Source organism: Plectropomus leopardus, chromosome 16 (genome assembly GCF_008729295.1).
Source record: "Plectropomus leopardus isolate mb chromosome 16, YSFRI_Pleo_2.0, whole genome shotgun sequence".
Classification (NCBI taxonomy): domain Eukaryota; kingdom Metazoa; phylum Chordata; class Actinopteri; order Perciformes; family Serranidae; genus Plectropomus; species Plectropomus leopardus.
In genome coordinates this window covers 4,673,704-4,691,082 of record NC_056478.1, presented here as the reverse complement: position 1 = coordinate 4,691,082, position 17,379 = coordinate 4,673,704, and the positions used below count along the sequence as shown (strand labels likewise).

Here is a 17,379-nt window from a genome sequence, read left to right as displayed (position 1 = left end):
ATATTTTCACTATCCATGCCACAAAAATCCACTTCTCTGTTGAATAATTTAGGCTACCAGAGAGGAATTCATGTTTTCTTCTCAACATGTTATTCATAACTTTATCCACTAGAGAGAGACAGTGAATCACTTTTGGACTTGTGCAGCCAGGATTGGATTATTGACACATTTGACCAGATGACTCAATTAAACAATCAGTACATTGAAAAAGATTCGTCTGAACCAGGTTTCAAGGTGCAAATCACAAACAATAACTCTGTAAATAGTTTAAGATAACATCTTAAGTCTTCACTTCATTCTGGATTTGGTCACATAAGAGTTTGAAAAAAGTTCAGATGGGTCCGTGTTCAGGCGTCAGGTATAAATTCACAGAAATTAGCCCCTAAATATTTGGATAAGAATGAAACTAAGGATTATTTTTATAGTCCATTAATTGGTCAATTTTTTCCTCAATTAATCAATGGTTGTTCAGTGTAGATAATGTCAGAAAATGGCGAAAAAGGTCCAAAATTATGTCCTCAAATCGCCTCTGTACATATCTGTAAATATTTGTACCTGAGGTTATAGCATTAATGTCTTGTTTGATGAACTGAAATGTCTATAAATTAAGTGTTTTAAAAAACATTGCTTAAACAGATTCATTGATTATCAAATTATAGTTTGATAATAGTTTACAACTAATCAATTTTTTGCAGCTCCAATATAGAAATATATTATTAATTAATGTAACTATTATTACACCCAGCAGCAAAAAAACAAAAAAACAAACAAACAAACAAAAAAAAAACGCCACAAAATGCTTATTTGTTATATTCGAAACAAGCTTCCCTATGAATCTTCCAGGTGCCCCTCCGCTCAAAGACAGAGGTCTTTCAAAGGTCTTTTCTTTGTTTTATATTAGAGAAGTGGAAAAAGAGTTTAACATAAAATAGTAACACAAAACAGTGCCTTGTTTTACAAGTTATAGATGACATGTCGCAGCCAATAGTGACCATGAATTAAACTTTGAGTTGACTCAAACAGGAAAAACGAGATGCTTCTATCTACGTCATGTCACTGTTGTCCTTATATATGCATGAGGATGACGGCTATGAATTGTGTAATCTGAGGGGATTTTCCACCGTGATTGACAGCTTGTGAGCCAGTCCATGCGCTCGCCTTCAATGGCGCTGCTTGTGATTGGTCGGACGGGTGTTTTAGAGGGAACTCCTCCTCCGCGGAGATCACTACTGTGCAGAATCTGGCTCCAAATGACGTCACCAGCGCAAGATGGCAGCGGCTGTTTTGCGCATATTTTCGCTTCACTTAAGCATAGCGGGGTTAAGTGGGAATGTGTCGCCCATATTAACATACAGAAGGGCTGCAATAATGAATTGATAAAATCGATTATAATCCATATGTGTTGGCAACTAATAAAATTATCGATTCGTTGTGTCGCGCGATTATTACGTCACTCGCTGTGTCGCGGGACTGTTTACATTAAGAGGCATGGCGGAGACAGAGAGGACGTTTTGTACAAAAACTTAATCTAAAGCAAAGCTGAGGAGGAGGAGAGCTTAACGGCAGAGTAAGTCTCATCAAAAAACCACGTATGTTCAGTTTTAAAGTAAGGAAATGTAACGGTATGTTGTTAAAACTGTTAACATTTAGTTTTTGAATTATTTCATATTTTTGTATATTTTGTATATTTTTTGTATTTGTAAATTTTGTAGTTATTTATTATTTATGATTTAATATTGTTTGATAGCTCAGGGATGTTTATGCACTTTTTGCACTGTTGTCAATGATGATCTGTTTTTGATCAAAGTACAGGGAGAAAAAAAATGCATCTTTTAGTATTATTTCTATTTTTATTTTTTTAAAGTCCGATTCATCAGTTAATTGAAAAAACAGTCAACCGATTAATCGATTATCAGAATAATTGTTAGTTACAGTGCTAACAAACAGTCTATGGTTTAGGGCCTCTGTAAATATGACGATGCAACATGATGTTCTCAGTTGACGTGGACCTGCTTCCTACATACTGTAGATATGAAGAGCTTATTCCAAGTAAACAAAAACACAAGAGTACTTACTTGCAGATGATTATACACTAAAGTAAACACATTTGGTCTCTGCCAATATATCCCAGCAACACCCACAAATGTAATAAACCACAAATTTAATTCAAATCTGCAACTCTGAATGTATTAATAATAATCCCACAAACGTAACAAATTCCCCACAAACGTAATAGCAGTTGTCTACTACAAACATAACACGTAATTTTCAGGAAAAGTAATACCTATTACATTTGCAGGGATTTGTTGTGTTTGCGGTAAGGTGGAAATCTTCAGCTTTCAAAATTGTAATAACTTCCCACAAATGTAAAATGAAAATATGTTTGTTTGTTTATTTACTTACACGCCTGCTAATGTGTTTGAGTCAGCTCATTCGAAAAAATCACAGATTTGTGCAAAATGGGTCAAAGCATGTCAAAGCAGTGCTCTGAGTAAGTTATAAATCACTTACAGAAACATCATGCACAGAATAAATGTATTACGTTCGTGGGATTATTACATTAACAGCTGCAGATTTGTGTTACGTTTGTGGTTTATTATTCTTGTGGGTTTATTGCGTTGGCAGGTATTTCAATCCTTCTAAAGCCTACTGATTGGACCTTTAATGTTTGCATTTTTTTTGGCAAATAAGACAAACTTTACTGGTTGAAATTAAACTAAATTTGTCCTCTCTCACTCACTTCAGTCTTTAAAGTCGATGTGAACAAGAGCTCACAGTAATCACCCGGCCTTTGTTTGCCTCAGATGTTACAGCAGACTACATGTAACATCTTGTGCCCTCTCCGTTCCCCCTTCCAGTCTTCACTTCTGAGGAAAGCCAGCATTGAATCATTTACTTCGTCCAAATTAAAATTTGGAATCTGCATGCATTATATATTCACCCGTGCTCGGACAAATCCTCTTAACTGTGGGAGAAATTGTCAGGATGTGTCCTGTAGAAAAGTAAGAGCCTTGTCTCGTTGTATTGCCCGTAGCAAGGGAGCATCTCAATCTGTCACTCAAGTCCACACACACACACACACACACACACACACACACACACACACACACACATACACACACATGCACCAACCACAGTAAATCAGCTTATGAATAATATATACTTGTACTTTCTTTATTAATATTAAACATTGCATAATGAAGCACCGACTATAAGCAAATCCCAGAGCAATATTCATATTACCGTGAGCTGTCCTGGAGTGGACCTCTCATTGTTTATGTCAGTCCTGCTCTGGTTAAACACATCAGAGTGGCTGCTACTTAACCTCAACACTTGATCCTTTTTTGCTCTTAAAAACCACAATATGTTCAGTGCAGGGTTGTTTCCTCGTATATGATGGTTTATTTTAAGATATTAATGCAATTTTGGTATTCTTTAGAGAGCAAACAGATAAGAGAGGCATGAAATATGGACGATAAAAGGATGTGACGAAGGTTTTGACCCAGAATAAAAGCCATGTACCGGTGTCCACTGATGTGCAAGAGCTTCCCTGCTTAAAGGGATAGTTCAGATTATTTAAAGCGGGGTTGCGTGGGGTACTTATCCATAGAAAGTGCATTACATACAGTAGATGTAAGTTGGCACGCCCCCAGTTTGGAGAGGCAGTTTGACATGGAGGAAGTCCACTGTTGTGACGGCCCGTTCTCATTTTGAAGTTGTCAAATACCGCCACATTGTCCGTGATTTCGGCATCAGACACAAACGCCAAAAGCAACCTTTCGTGGTGATTCGCCCCCAGACTGCATCGGGCATGGCAGTATGAAAGGTGGATGGCGGCAGCTGTTGATAATGCTAAAGGAGCTTTCCCTGGTAAAATGCATCTGGTATGTTAACCTGTCCTGTAGGGGTCATTGTTGTATTGATATCTGTCAGTATTGGTAATGATTGATAGCCAGTCATTCAGGGACAGGTGTTGCCTTCATCACTGAACACCAGCTGCCTGGATCAGTTAGTTTGTTTGTGTTATTGTGTGACTTATTAGCTCAGATTCATCAAAGTCACATAATAACACAACTTAACTAATTAATAAAAGTAGCGGTAGACCAGCAGCTCCTGTGTTCGGTGAGCTAAAATTACTGTTTTTCTCGAATAGATGTGGAACTGAAGCAGTAAACGGCTTACCATTAAAACAGGCTGTTAGGCAGAAAGGCAAAGCCTTGAAAATGCGTTCAAAATAGGGAACTCTTAAAATGACACAGATATTTTCAGATGTGACATTTTCATGAGGCTGAAATAAGTGTAGTGGCCCCCATCCACAGCAGTACACTGCTTAGCTTTTGTGTTGGACTCCTGCCTTTCCAAACTGAGGGGATGCAGACTGACATCTGCTGCAGGTAACACACTGACTATGGAAAAGTATCCCATTCAACCCCACCTCAAAAAAATCTGAACTATGCCTTTAACCCTTTAAAATCTGAGAAAACTAGCATGATTCCTTCCAAAAACACAGGAAGAAGTTGCAAGTTACAGGCTACAAGAAAATTAGACAAAATTTTTAAAAAAAAGTTAAAAATAAATAAAATAAAATAATAGTAGTAGTTACTATGATAATAATAATAATAATTGCAGTTTTCTTAACATTCTTCACTATCTTTTATTATCTTGTAATATTAATTTCTCTCTTAATTTCTCTCTTCCTTTTTTTTTTACTAATTTCATGCAGCTTGTGGGACATATCTTGTCAAATTGCTCATTGCCTTTTTAGCAATGTTTTCAAATGAAACTAAACCAGTTTTCTCTGGTTTCAGAGGTTCGAGTGCATGTGAAATGCGTCTGAATGCAGCAAAAGAAAACCGATGGTGTTCCAGGTTTCATAGGGTTAAACTTTGTCCCTGGGCTGATTTTTTTACGCTTTAACATAAATTATTTTTGTTATCTTCTAAAATCTTGGGTCGTTTTGGGACCTTAGATGTCAGCATGTCTCTTGGACAAAACTTCCATTTCAGCTCATCTCTTGTGTATGTCCTGAGGTGCGTTCAGGTACCACCGACTTTGCGACGGCACTTACCACACTAGATGCATGTCTCCTCAGAGGCAACACTTTGGACTTAAAACCTTTCCTGTGTCCACAAGCAGGGTATTTGTGGTATATTGGCCCTGTGCAACCCAGCTTAAACTGCCTGTGCCCGGAGCCAGCAGATACAAGCTATAATGGAGACATTGATGTATTATTGAGAAACCCATGGGTGAGGATCAAGGAGCTGCTCGCAGCCAGCGGGGATAGCAAGAGAGCGTGTGAACTCAGGATAATGTTTTCCTTCAGCATCCAATGTGTCCACGACTGCTGTTGCTCTCTTGGACCGATGCGAAGACATTTCCATGTAATATCACATGCTGAATTTATGCGCTCCAGTCAAAGCAATATGCTTGACAACATGCTCGGCCTATCTGTGAAAGAGAGCTGTTGTGCTGTAGTGTTTCCATGTGGAGTCTGCTGAGGTTATGTCTACTTGAGCCAGAGCTGAGATGACATTTCATTTATATAAATAATTACTGTCCTGAAAGTCCCCTAGGCCTGCCCTGAAGCAATCAAACTTCTAATGCTCTTAAAATTGCCCACCATGTTTTATTAATGGCAGACTATAAAATGCATTGCTATAGCTGCACACTTCTCTGCTGATCCGCGAGGAAATGGTGTCAACTTTAAATGGCCGTGTTAGGCTTTATATTTTTATTCAACAATGTATTTCAACGAAATTATAGCACAGAGCGGCGTATGAATTGTATGCGTAAGGTGAGGGGGGGAGAAAAAAAAAGAAAACTTGAGTGTGTTCTTAGCTGAGCCGCAGCCCGCACAAAGCACTTATCTGTGCATACACTGATCTAAATGAATACAGTGAATTATGTGCAGAATGATTGCCCATTAGTGCCATTAATTGCCTCTGAGTGAACCTGATCTGCTCTTCAAGGACTCTCTCCGATTCTGAATTGTATAAATGGCAAATTAAGGAGGCTTCGTTCTAAAAATAAGAATAGTGGAGCAGTGTTAAGGTATCAGCCCCCTAAACAGGTTTGTCATGTGTCCTGACTGTGCCAACAGAGGGTACTGTTGCCTCACAACATGCTTAAATTAGCACCACAACAAAGATGCAGCCTTCTGTTTTTATCCTCTTTTTGAGTAAATGTGAAGAAATAGGTTTTTTTAAATGTATTTATATCCATCACATGCATTAGCTTTATTAGGTCATTTTCACAGCCTAGAATGCCACAATAACATGAAAATATTAATTATACAAATGAAAGGTGACCTTTGAACCCAGATTGACAAGTATTTAATCTGATGTGCCTGATACTCCAGCCATTTAAATACATTCAGCTGGCAATATATGAGAGGAGAAAGGCTAAAAATAATCAGTAAAATGTTAAAAACATACAAGAACAAAGGCATCATTTTTTTTGGCGGGGGGGGGGGGGGGCCCTCCATGTTTAGAACACAGCTTTTATTTTGACAAAATTTAAGATATTTACACCATGAAATGATGCAGAAAATGAACAAATTAGTGCATTAAAAACTCAACAGAATGCAAGAAAATGAAATGTTTGACACTTAAAATCTTAATGTCCTCACCCCATGTTTAAATGAAACCCAGTACCCTTCCCCCCATGACTGTTTTGGCAAAATTAAAGTGGAAAGGACCAAAAACAATTGGTAAAATAATTAAAACATACAATAACATAGTCATACATTTTGGGGGAGACAAAGGGAACAAATCTCCCTCAATATTTATTACACAGCCTTTATTAAAGATATATGCACATAATTTGCGCACAAAAATTCACAGAATGCAGGAAATTAGATGTTTGACGCCCAAAGTTTGCTGGCGAAGGACTCCCATATCCTCCTGTGTCTCCCCAATGATTAAACAAAACCTTTACACTTGTTTTGTGGTATTCTTTTTCTGTTAAACTATCCATCAAATACATCTGATTTTCAACATGACATACATAGCAGTGTATCTTAAGATAACTGACAAAAAAAAAATGGTTTTAAAAAAGAATTGTATTGCTTCAGTCTCATCTACTACATCACCTTATGTCCCCTAACATGAAGAGGACTTTAATTTTGACCAAATTAAAGACATTTCTGCAGAAAAGGGAAAAGAATGATGTATAGAACAATCCCCAAAATGCAAGAAATTAGGTGTTTGACACTCAAAATCGCCTTTGTGCTACTTCCAAACCCCCCTATTTCATATGTTTCTCCCCCAGTGTTGAAAGAAAACATTTGCCCTTGTTTTGTGGTATTCTTTTTCTGTCAAGCCCTCTCCACATCCAAAAAAACATAAAAGTAGCTTTTATTTGGACAAAATTAAAGAAATTGATGCAGGAAATGCATCAATGTGTGCACTAAAATTCACCAGAATGCAGAAAACTAACTCAAAAACGTCTGGCAGTTGACCCCAAAACACCTAATATCATTTGCTTCCCTCAAAATGTTTAAACAAAACCTAGACCCTTGGAGGCAGAAAGAAAAAGAAACAGGATAAGACTCTTGGACATCGTGTTTTTGTTTTGTTTTTTTTTTGGATGCAATTGTGAAAAAATGAATTTTGGGTGGTAACTTGACTGCCTTTGAAATGAAACTGATAGTTCCTGTGTGTGTGTGTGGAGCTCCGGGGGAGCCGCCGCTAGTTGCCCCTAGTGTCCGCGTCTTGTTATTGTCCGCCGCCTTCACCGCGCCTCTGGTGTCTGACGCGCAAACGTCACGGACGCACACTTGAACTTGAATCCCATCCCACTCCACGGAGGCAACCCCAACCACACACACCCACATGCACACACACAATAAGAAACCCAGGCTGCATTTAGTCTACACACACACACACACACACACACACACACACACACACACACAAAGCGGGGTCCTCCCAAACAGAGCCGCTTTCATCGTGTGAGTCAACACGAGAAGTAGCCTCGACACTGTAGGAAACTAGGAAACATTGGACCTCTGCTTGTTGGACGAGGAGGAGGAGGAGGTGTCTTGTCTGCCCGCCTGCTCTCCCGCTCTCGCTCTCTCTCTCTTTCTCTCTCTCTCTCAATCAACGAGCCTTCTACCACCAGAGCCAAGAGTTGCCGTTCCGCGCACCGATGCCAAAACGCGCAGGAGGAGTCAGTGCCAAAGGGTCATTTTAGCGCACTACTGCTGAAATGGAAGGACTGTAGGGAATCCTAGAATAAACAGCAGCCATTTGACCCCAGATGATATAATCATATCATTAAAACTAAGAAAAAGGAAAGGAGGCAAAGAAGTACCCATCACCAGTGGAGTGCCTCATCTGTCACCGCGGTCGCTGCAGAGGTGGGCAATCCAGGATTTTTTTTTTAATCTGCAAAAGGTCATTGCAAAAACAAACAAAAAAAAAAACATTACCTGCGCACATATCAGCTCATCGGCCGCTTAACTGCTTCCTAAAACCACACTTTGGCTTCCTCAATCCAGGTGTTGCTTTTCTTCCGAAGACGCTGCAGGACATTGTGGACAAACTGGTCTTCCATCGATCTTTATTGCGCTCCTGTCCACCTCCCCGAGCGCGCGTCAAAGTTGAAGACTGTGAACAGTTAGAGGGATTAAAGGAGAGAGGAGGGGGGAAAAGTTGGTCACCTGCGAGCCAGAGAGGACCGACACCACGGTCCAAGCCGACTCCAAGTGCCGTTCACCGGGCGATGCCAGAGTAAATGCCGGGGCAATGTCCCGCCGCAAGCAGGTGAACCCGCAGCACTTATCGTTGACGCACAGGGAGACAGTACGAGGTGAGCTTCCTGCAACACTTCATTCATCATTAACTTACCGATTAAAATGATTTATAATTGATCATTATTATTAATTCAGGTTTTAAAAGCAAAATGAAAGAATGCAGATTCGTGTTTTGTTTTAGTCTTCGAAAACGCGCCGAACAAGGAAGTTAATTATCGATAATAACTATGATTTGTAGAAATAAATTCAACCATGTGCACACACAAAGGAAATACAATACTACGCTTTTTATAACTTCGTTATTAGTCTGAATTTGAGTCATTGTTTGGCTTAATAGCAGTTGTTTTAGACCTTTGAAATTTGTCAACACAATAGTGATATTTCAAAACGCGGTTTTTGCAGCTTTATATGACTTTACTACGAGACATGATCTTATGGCATCTACGTTGTCTGGCTGAGTGTGTGTGAGTGTGTGTGTGTCTGTGTGTGTGTGTGTGTGCATGCACGTGCACATGGGAGCATGTAATTTCATCACAACACAATTTTGATTTTTTCCCCAGCATATTGCAACATGTGGCAATGTGTATATTTATGTCTACTTTGTTAAATATGTTACTTTGCATTTTATTTGTTTTGTGACTTTGCACTCGATGGACTAACTTGTATCTTAATTTAAATGTATTTCTAATTTTAAAAACATCTTTACCGTCCGCTCTCGCTCTCTCTCTTATCACGCTCATATCGTCTTTAAATTAATTTTCCCGACACATAACGGCCTTTCTGCACTGTAACTTTTAGACAACATAACCAAAATCAAATTGTGCATAGAAATATATTCACTTTGCACTCGCACTTTAAAGGAAAACCCCACACACAACTGCAATGTGAACTTTTTTTAATTTCCAAACGAAGGGTCATAACTTTGAAGTTTTTCAGAGCTGCGACCAAAACAAGTCATGATTAAATTGCGCAGATTAAATCTGAGACAGGATTTTTTTTTCTCTTTGTGGGCATATGATTAAAAAGTCGCATAATCCAATTTCAAATCAATTATATCAATCTAACCTTCATCTCCCAGCGCTCTGCTTTGCCTAAATCCAATTTCATAGAGGCCTAATCTGGGTAATTCATTGCAGAAGTTCATGATGTAATCTTTGGCCAATCTGTTTTGTGTTGAAAAGGGTTAGACGCATTCCGTCCCACCCGACACATTTAGCATTTTAGACTAATCATTTACCCCCATCCTCACTCTCTCTCCCTCTCCCCCTCTCTTTCTCCCCTGTCACTGACTCCTCATATTGAGTTTTCACTTGAAATAATTACTGTAATTTTAAAGAGCAATCTGAGATCTAAATGTTTGCTTTAACCAGTGTTTTTGTTTTCTAATTGAGAGAGCAGGTTGCATCCTCAGCACATTTTAGGCAGATGACAAATATTGATCCAGCCTGCATATTGATCTGACAGTTTATTCTCTGTGCTGTCACAGCCACTGCCTGTCAGTTAATTAAGGTGGAGCTGAGATACATTTACTGTACAGCATTTTTACAGTTTCACCCCAGGCGAGTGTGTGTGTCTGTTCAGCATTTACCTGCATGAATTATGACAAATGATTGCAACGTTTTGCACATTTTAATTTGTCTTTAGGGAGCTGGTACAAATTTGGACTGTTAAATATTTGCCTTCCCTCCTCCCAGACTTGGGTCACTTTGTTTGACATCTTTTTTTACATATTAGTTACAGAAAAAACCTCACAGCACCTGCTGCAGCTACAGTCAGCAAATTCTGGAGCTGTGGTGCTGAATGTAGATCCTTGCATAATTACACCGATACAGATTAGCTTTAAATTTCTTAATTTCCCTGTCCGAGCTGCGTGCACGTGTCTCCAGGGTGCATGTGTTCTTGCCTGAAGCTTTTAATGACTGCTTTCAGAGCTCCTTTTAATCACCGCTGACCTGTCAGCACAGACTTTCAAGTGTCAAACAACAACTCAAGTTGAGTTTTTGAGTTTTTTTTTTTTTTTGCAAATGCTGACAAATGTTTGATGTTCAGCTCGATCACGCAGAGGTCAACGCTGTGCTAAAATGGCTATTAGAGCAAGTGCAGTAGGATGCTGATGCCATCATGGGCCTGAATCTCGTCCTACCTGTTCTTTCACATGATACACACTCACTGTCTCATGCATGTTGAGTTGTGGCCTCAATGACCTGAGAGATTAAGGAAGGACTGGACCTGCAAGTATGTGCTTTGTTTGACTTTGCGATGCTATCAAGATCAAAAGCAGCGACGAAACTGGACAGATGAGCAAGGGATAAAAAAAAGAAAGAAAAAAGATTGCCTTATTAGCTCTATTCAATTGTTCTCCCTCCATGAGAACAATGCATGTCTGTATGCCAGTGTGTGCACAGATGCACGTGTATTTGCATAAAACGCCTAAGCCGTGTTTACCATATCTTAATAATGATATCTGTGGCTGTGATGGACGGATGGCTTTTAATGTACCCATCATTCAATGGCTGGAGGCTGCGTGTCGCTGTGGGCTGTTTCCTTAAGCTGGGTGGGTCTGGAGAGGACCAGGATCACACCTCAGGTTGGAGGATCTGAGGAGCGCTGGGGGAAAACCAAACTGTAATTTGATTAAGTCAACATATAATAAGAAGCTTTGCAAATTATGTACAGTGTTGTTTCCCGGAGAACATTTCAGAGAAAAAAAAACAACCAACTATTAATATTTTTTTGTGCAACGTTTCAGGGTTAGCTTTCACAAGGTGGCTCTGAAGTTTCTGCAAGTGAACATCACAAACTCGTCATACTTCATATGTCACTTACATGTCAGATTGGGGGTTATTCAGTTTAACTAAACAGCCTCGAGCCCTGCAGCCATGAGCTTATAGGTCATACTGTACTTTTGAGACAAGTGCAGAGAACCTGAATATCAGCATATTTCTGGACAAGCTTTTAGTGCAAGACTGTGTTCTGGAGATCGACTTGCCAGGATGTGGAGAGTAATGTAACCGCAACAAATGCACACAATGCACAAGGAAAACAGGCGCACGCACACACACACACACACACACACTTTAAGACTGCACTTATCACACTCAAATGCATGCATGTTCACTAATAAATCACATGTAGCAATCTATGCTGACCTTCAGTTTGCATCCTTTGTTTTATTAAGACTCTTGCAGGCAAAAAAAGACAAACAACCCCTCTAGGCTTTTTTAGGTTCTTTCAATCAATGATTCAGCTCAGACTCGCATCCCTGACAAGGACACCTATCACAGGAATATCCTTATGAATTACTCACACATTACCTGGTGTTTGGTATCAGAGGCCTCCCTTGTTCTGAGATATTTTTGCATTTTCTAATATTGCAGAGAATATGGATCCAGTTGTGGAAACGCCTCGCAATAACTGTTTACTTTCACAATTGGCATGCTACTTGTGAAACAGTTAATGTTTTCGTCTTTATTCGCACCATATGGCTGTCAAAACGCTGGGGGAGAAACCCACCGTACACACTGCACCACCACAGTAAATATTCACACACGTTGTGGTAACCGGATGATAATCTCACAGGAGATGATTGGTGAGCGATTTATGATTTACTGCGAGGCCGTCGTTCTCAGACTCCTTTCTTCCAATATTATCGAAACACATTTAATCAGTTTTGCAACGCCATAAAAGCTCCTTGTTTTTTATTATTATTATATCTCTTAAAATCGTTTGGCAAATTTGATTTACATCCCCGAATGTCACGCCTCATAGCCTGCATGTCATTTAAAGCGATTTAGTGACAAGTCGCAGTCAGCTGCAGAGCCGTATTTTGCTCACTTTCAGGCTGATAATCTAAGATTTATGATAAGAAACGAGGCTGCTACAGATTAAATGGTGATAAGATAATGAAAGGCACACACAGGCCTGGCCTTACACAACACACACTGTTGCAGCTCTGCTTGGCAATCGCAGCCGAGAAAAAGGGATAGGCTAAGCGAGGCCGCTTGTTGTTTGAATTTTTGATTGCAACCATCTGCAACGTTGCTGGTGTCATTTATTTTCAATGACAGCGTGAATCTTACTCGTCTTTCCCTGTGGGGTTTTACACACGTGTGTGTGTGTGTGTGTGTGTGTGTGTGTGTGTTTGTTTGTGTCTGTGTGTGTGCTCTCAGCAAAGGGGGGAAACAAAGAAAGGGAGACAGGTCTGAACCCATACACTGTGGCCGACTGTCATATGAGTGCCCCTGGCCTTACTCTGCCTTTACCAGGAGAACACAGTGTGCAGCTGAGACGTTGTATAAGGTCAAGTTTTCGGCGCCAACGGAAAAATAGTTTCACGCTTTCTGTTTAGCGCCGCTTATGAGAATCTCATCCGATTCACATCATTAAATAAAAACAAATGTTTCCAACAAAAAAAAAAGAGACATTTTCTCACTTCCTCGTTCAACTTAGGGACAGAGCAGAAACTTGTCGGAAATTTTAATTCCCTTCACCTTCACCTCAGGCAACAACGAGAACAACAAAAAGAGCCATCTCATTTATTAGAGCACAAAAGGACGAACACAATAATTAGGCATTAGTGGCTTTTATAGGGGCAATTAATGTAACATGAGAGCAACCTTGTATACCTGCACTTTCGGCATGTTTTACCTGACCACTGCTGTGAAAAACACTCTCACATTTACAGTTTCTTATACTAGTTATGACAACTCTAACTGCATGCAAACATTTTAATACTTGCAATTTAAAAAAAAACAGCAAATGAAACAATTCCTCCCCATTGTTTCTTCATTACTTGGCCGGGCTTTTGAATATATTTTTCGACCTTTTGCACAACTGGAAATATCGTTGAAAGAGGCCCATTGTCTTCAGCTGTGTCTCCCATCTGGTACATATTGTGCAGTGGCAGCGAGCAGCAGCAGCAGCAGCAGCAGCAGTGGAGTGACTGACTGACTCTCTCCTCATCAAACTGATAGGGGGTGCTCTAAGGCTGCCTGACTTAACTCACACTTGATAAGGCAGAGTAGCAGGACTGTCATTGGGTGAACGCAGCTCCTCCGTGTGTGTGAAAGACCAAGAGCGAGAAATAAAGTATGTGTGGTATCATGTTAGACAGCTGGGTTTCATTGCCATCATCACGCCTTCTCCACGATGGCATGTTTGACAGTGCGTCTGCTCTGCTCCCTTACCTATCAAGCATGTTCCTCTCACATAGGAGTTTACACAGAGGAATTAGACACTGTCTGTCACCATGATAGGCTACATTAGTGTGTTATTCTTTCGTGTGTTTTTGTCCACGGTTGATTTTTTTTTTTCCTACAAGCATTCCATGTTCAGTTCCTTCTTGCACCTGGTTTTTTTTCTCACACAGGTGAGCCTCAGGATAGACGAGCGAGGAGCGGGTTTTTCAGAAAGGGGTGCGGTGTTTTTTTAGAAGATGTCCGACTGATATTCCAGTGGCATAGTGACAGTGCCAACGCCTACTAATTTACTGGCTTCTGCCCCCAGGCCGTGTTACCCAACCATAGGTTAACAAACAGGCCTCGATCTATTTGTCTCTCGTCGAAGTTCAACTGGCCAGGTGTCTGTCATCTCGCTGAGTTGTTGTTGTCTTTTCTCTCCTACTCCACCTGTCTCTAAAATGAGAGCGCGCCATATTGTTAGCAAAGATCCACCTACTTAAATGCATCGCACACATGCACACATGCATGCATGCACAGCTCCTCGGCTTGTGTGAGGACTCTGGAACATTGCTTCATGTGAATCATGGTCACAAGCTGTGAACTGTAGGTAAATATGTGTTTGTGTTCCTTCTTTGCCGCCAAAGATTATGAGATGGAAATTATTTGGCAGGCATCCAGGAACCCATCTCCATTTAGAGAAAAGATATTTGGCATCGGATCATCACTCCAGGGCGAAGCGAGTGGACTGGAACGTGTGTGTGTGTGTGTGTGTGGGTGTGTGTGTGTGTGTGTGTGTGTGTGTGTATGTGTGTGGTGGGGTAGTGGGGGTGATTCATAGTTGAAAGGAAATATTTCAAATACTAAAAAAATTGGGTAAAACTGTGCAGCCGGAGCTCTGCCCGAGTTTAACGGTTATGACTGGGAATTTAGAGGAGCAACGCCTCCCTGGCAGTTTGAGATGGGTGATAAGAGAGTTTAGGATCTCTGCTCTGATAGCTACACACCGAGACACGGGCGCACACAAACCAGCGCGCGCTCTCTTTGTCTAATCTTTGCAATTATTAGGGTGTCATGTTTGGAGAAAGAGAGAGAAGCGAGGGTAGAGAGGAGGGGGGCCTGGAGCGGCAGGCAGACGCTGCTACGCTCCTCTCCCAGGCATCAACACCTCTCCCTGGGTACCCGCTCACCCAGACACCCCTAGAGTCTCTGGAGCTTCAGGTTTCCTCCGGGCTTTTTAGAAGAGGACACATTTTCATACATTGACTAAAAAAATGGAGGTTGTCCATGAGGGATTAAGCTGAGGGACTCAGTCTACGCCATAGGGGAGGTGGTGGTGGTGGAGTGTGTGTGTGTGTGTAATGGTTATTAATGACCGTGTCAGATCTGTGAAGAATGAGATTTACTCTCTTAACAGGACCTCGGGTTCGGCTTTATAGATTTTCTGTCTGTGGAGAATATTCAAACTCACCTGTGTGCTGCTCCATTCACACACACTTAGATATGTTACTGTCTTTTCTTTTTTTTGTCTTATTCTGTGATACCATGCTCTCTCTCTCACACACACACACACACACACACACACACACACACACAGAGGTGGTGGATGCTACGCTACACTTTGTTCTGCACAAGCTAGGGCTCCCACGTGGTGAAGGCAGCCGTCTAGCTGTGACAGCTTAGTGTAGCGAAAGGCCCTCACCGGAAACCCAGCCTGCACTGTGAGATGAATAGCTTCCTGGCCACACACACACACACACACACACACACACACACAAACACACACACACACACAGATTCATACAGTGTATGTGTTGCGTCCCACCCACGCAGATCTCTCCTGGATAAGCTGCGCAGGTGTTTGTCTAGGCGAGGTAGCTTTATAGCGCCGTTGTTTTGTGACATGAAAGTGACACAATTGTGAATGTAATGATCATTTCGTGTGGTAGGGAGAGATGGCTTTTATCAGGTAATGTTATCAGGAACAACTAAACCTCACTGTGTGTGTTTTTTTTCTGCCTGTGTCTCTCACTTAATAAAAACAAAAACAACATCTTTCCTCTTCTCTTTTTCTACAGCAGAGGCCAATCATGATTCAGGGGCGGGATCTCCGGAGCAGTCCAGCCCCAGCCCTCGGAGGATGGGCCCCGGGGAGCACGATATGCTGACCTGCGGCCAGTGCCAGACCAACTTCCCTCTGGGCGACATCCTAGTTTTCATCGAGCACAAGCGCCGTCTGTGTCGGGGGCCCGGGAGCAGGCTGGGGTCCTTCTCCAAGCCTGGAGAGTCTGATGGGATCACTGGCATTCCCTTGTCACCCAGGGTGAGGTCGCTGGAGCTGGGCAGAGGGTCCATCCCGGTGGAGGTGGGCATCCAGGTGACACCCGGCGGAGAGGAGGATCTGCAGAGGAGGCTGACGCCGGCCAGAGGGATCTGCCCCAAGCAGGAGAGAGGAGGTACGGAAACTGGAACATAAATGCAGTTTGAAGAAGCACAAGTTTTGAACAGCGCTCTCTTGTCAGTATAGATGCACATGTCTTAAACACACACACACATACACACACCTGCACACATCTCTCACCTGTCCAAGACAGATAGCTCTCTTTAAAGAATCCCAGCTGCTTGTTATTTTGACAGTGGCCTTCAGGAGGGATTAATGTAGCCTGGGATGATTTCATTAGAGTGAGTGAGAGCCGCACTGTATGTCTATTCTGCTCCGTTCTAAGTAAAACATCACAAACACACACACAAAATCACACACGCCAAACAAACACACACTGGCAGGCCTGAAGGACTTCTTCAGCTGAAACCAATTGTGAAAGGCGAGGAAGAAGGTGATAGAGGAGCCGCCCCCAGTGTGTGTGTGTTTGTGTGTGTGTGTGTGTGTGTTTGTGGGTTTTTTTTTGAGTGCACATCACGTGTCTTTGTAAAGAAATCCTGCAGCATATGAAAAAAAAAAGAGGTTAAGAAAGCTGATTAAAATTCATCTGTGTGCGTGGTGAGGAGAAGGGGATTAATAAAGCAGCAAGGCCGTTCATCTGGCTATGAGGGGGGTGTGATGGGGAGGGGGGCTGCAGACTGCCAGCGCTGCAGGGAAACCAGTTCAAAGTTATCAGAGGAGACAGTCACCATCACACCCGAGAGCTGGGAAGGCTATCCAGGATTACACAGACTCCAGTAGACTAAGAGGGACTCGGTTAGAGGAGGGAGACGGCTGTATTGTAGAATTTAAAAAGATTATAACAGTTAACACAGAAACTGGTCACCAGTCTGCCTTTAACTGGTGTGTTATGGAGCAACTTCTATACTAGAAGGTAGACTTTTCTAATGCATATGTACATTTGATATAAAAGTCTTTAAAATGCATAAACAAAGATAATAAAGTCTGTTTTGGAGGGGTGTAGATATGTAAAATCACACATTAGACAGTTTTAATTATAAACTAAT

General features: G+C 41.4%; 1 protein-coding gene across 1 annotated transcript in view; it reads left to right on the top strand.

Annotated features, from left to right (window-relative positions):
- The first annotated feature begins 7,892 nt into the window (after positions 1-7,892).
- Positions 7,893-17,379, top strand: part of LOC121955084 (B-cell lymphoma/leukemia 11B-like) — a 46,024-nt gene continuing 36,537 nt past the window's right edge. Inside the window, 3 exon segments of the mRNA XM_042502873.1 lie at positions 7,893-8,359; positions 8,501-8,811; positions 16,011-16,388. Coding sequence (XP_042358807.1) covers positions 8,748-8,811; positions 16,011-16,388 — 442 coding nt within the window. The 5' untranslated portion in view covers positions 7,893-8,359; positions 8,501-8,747.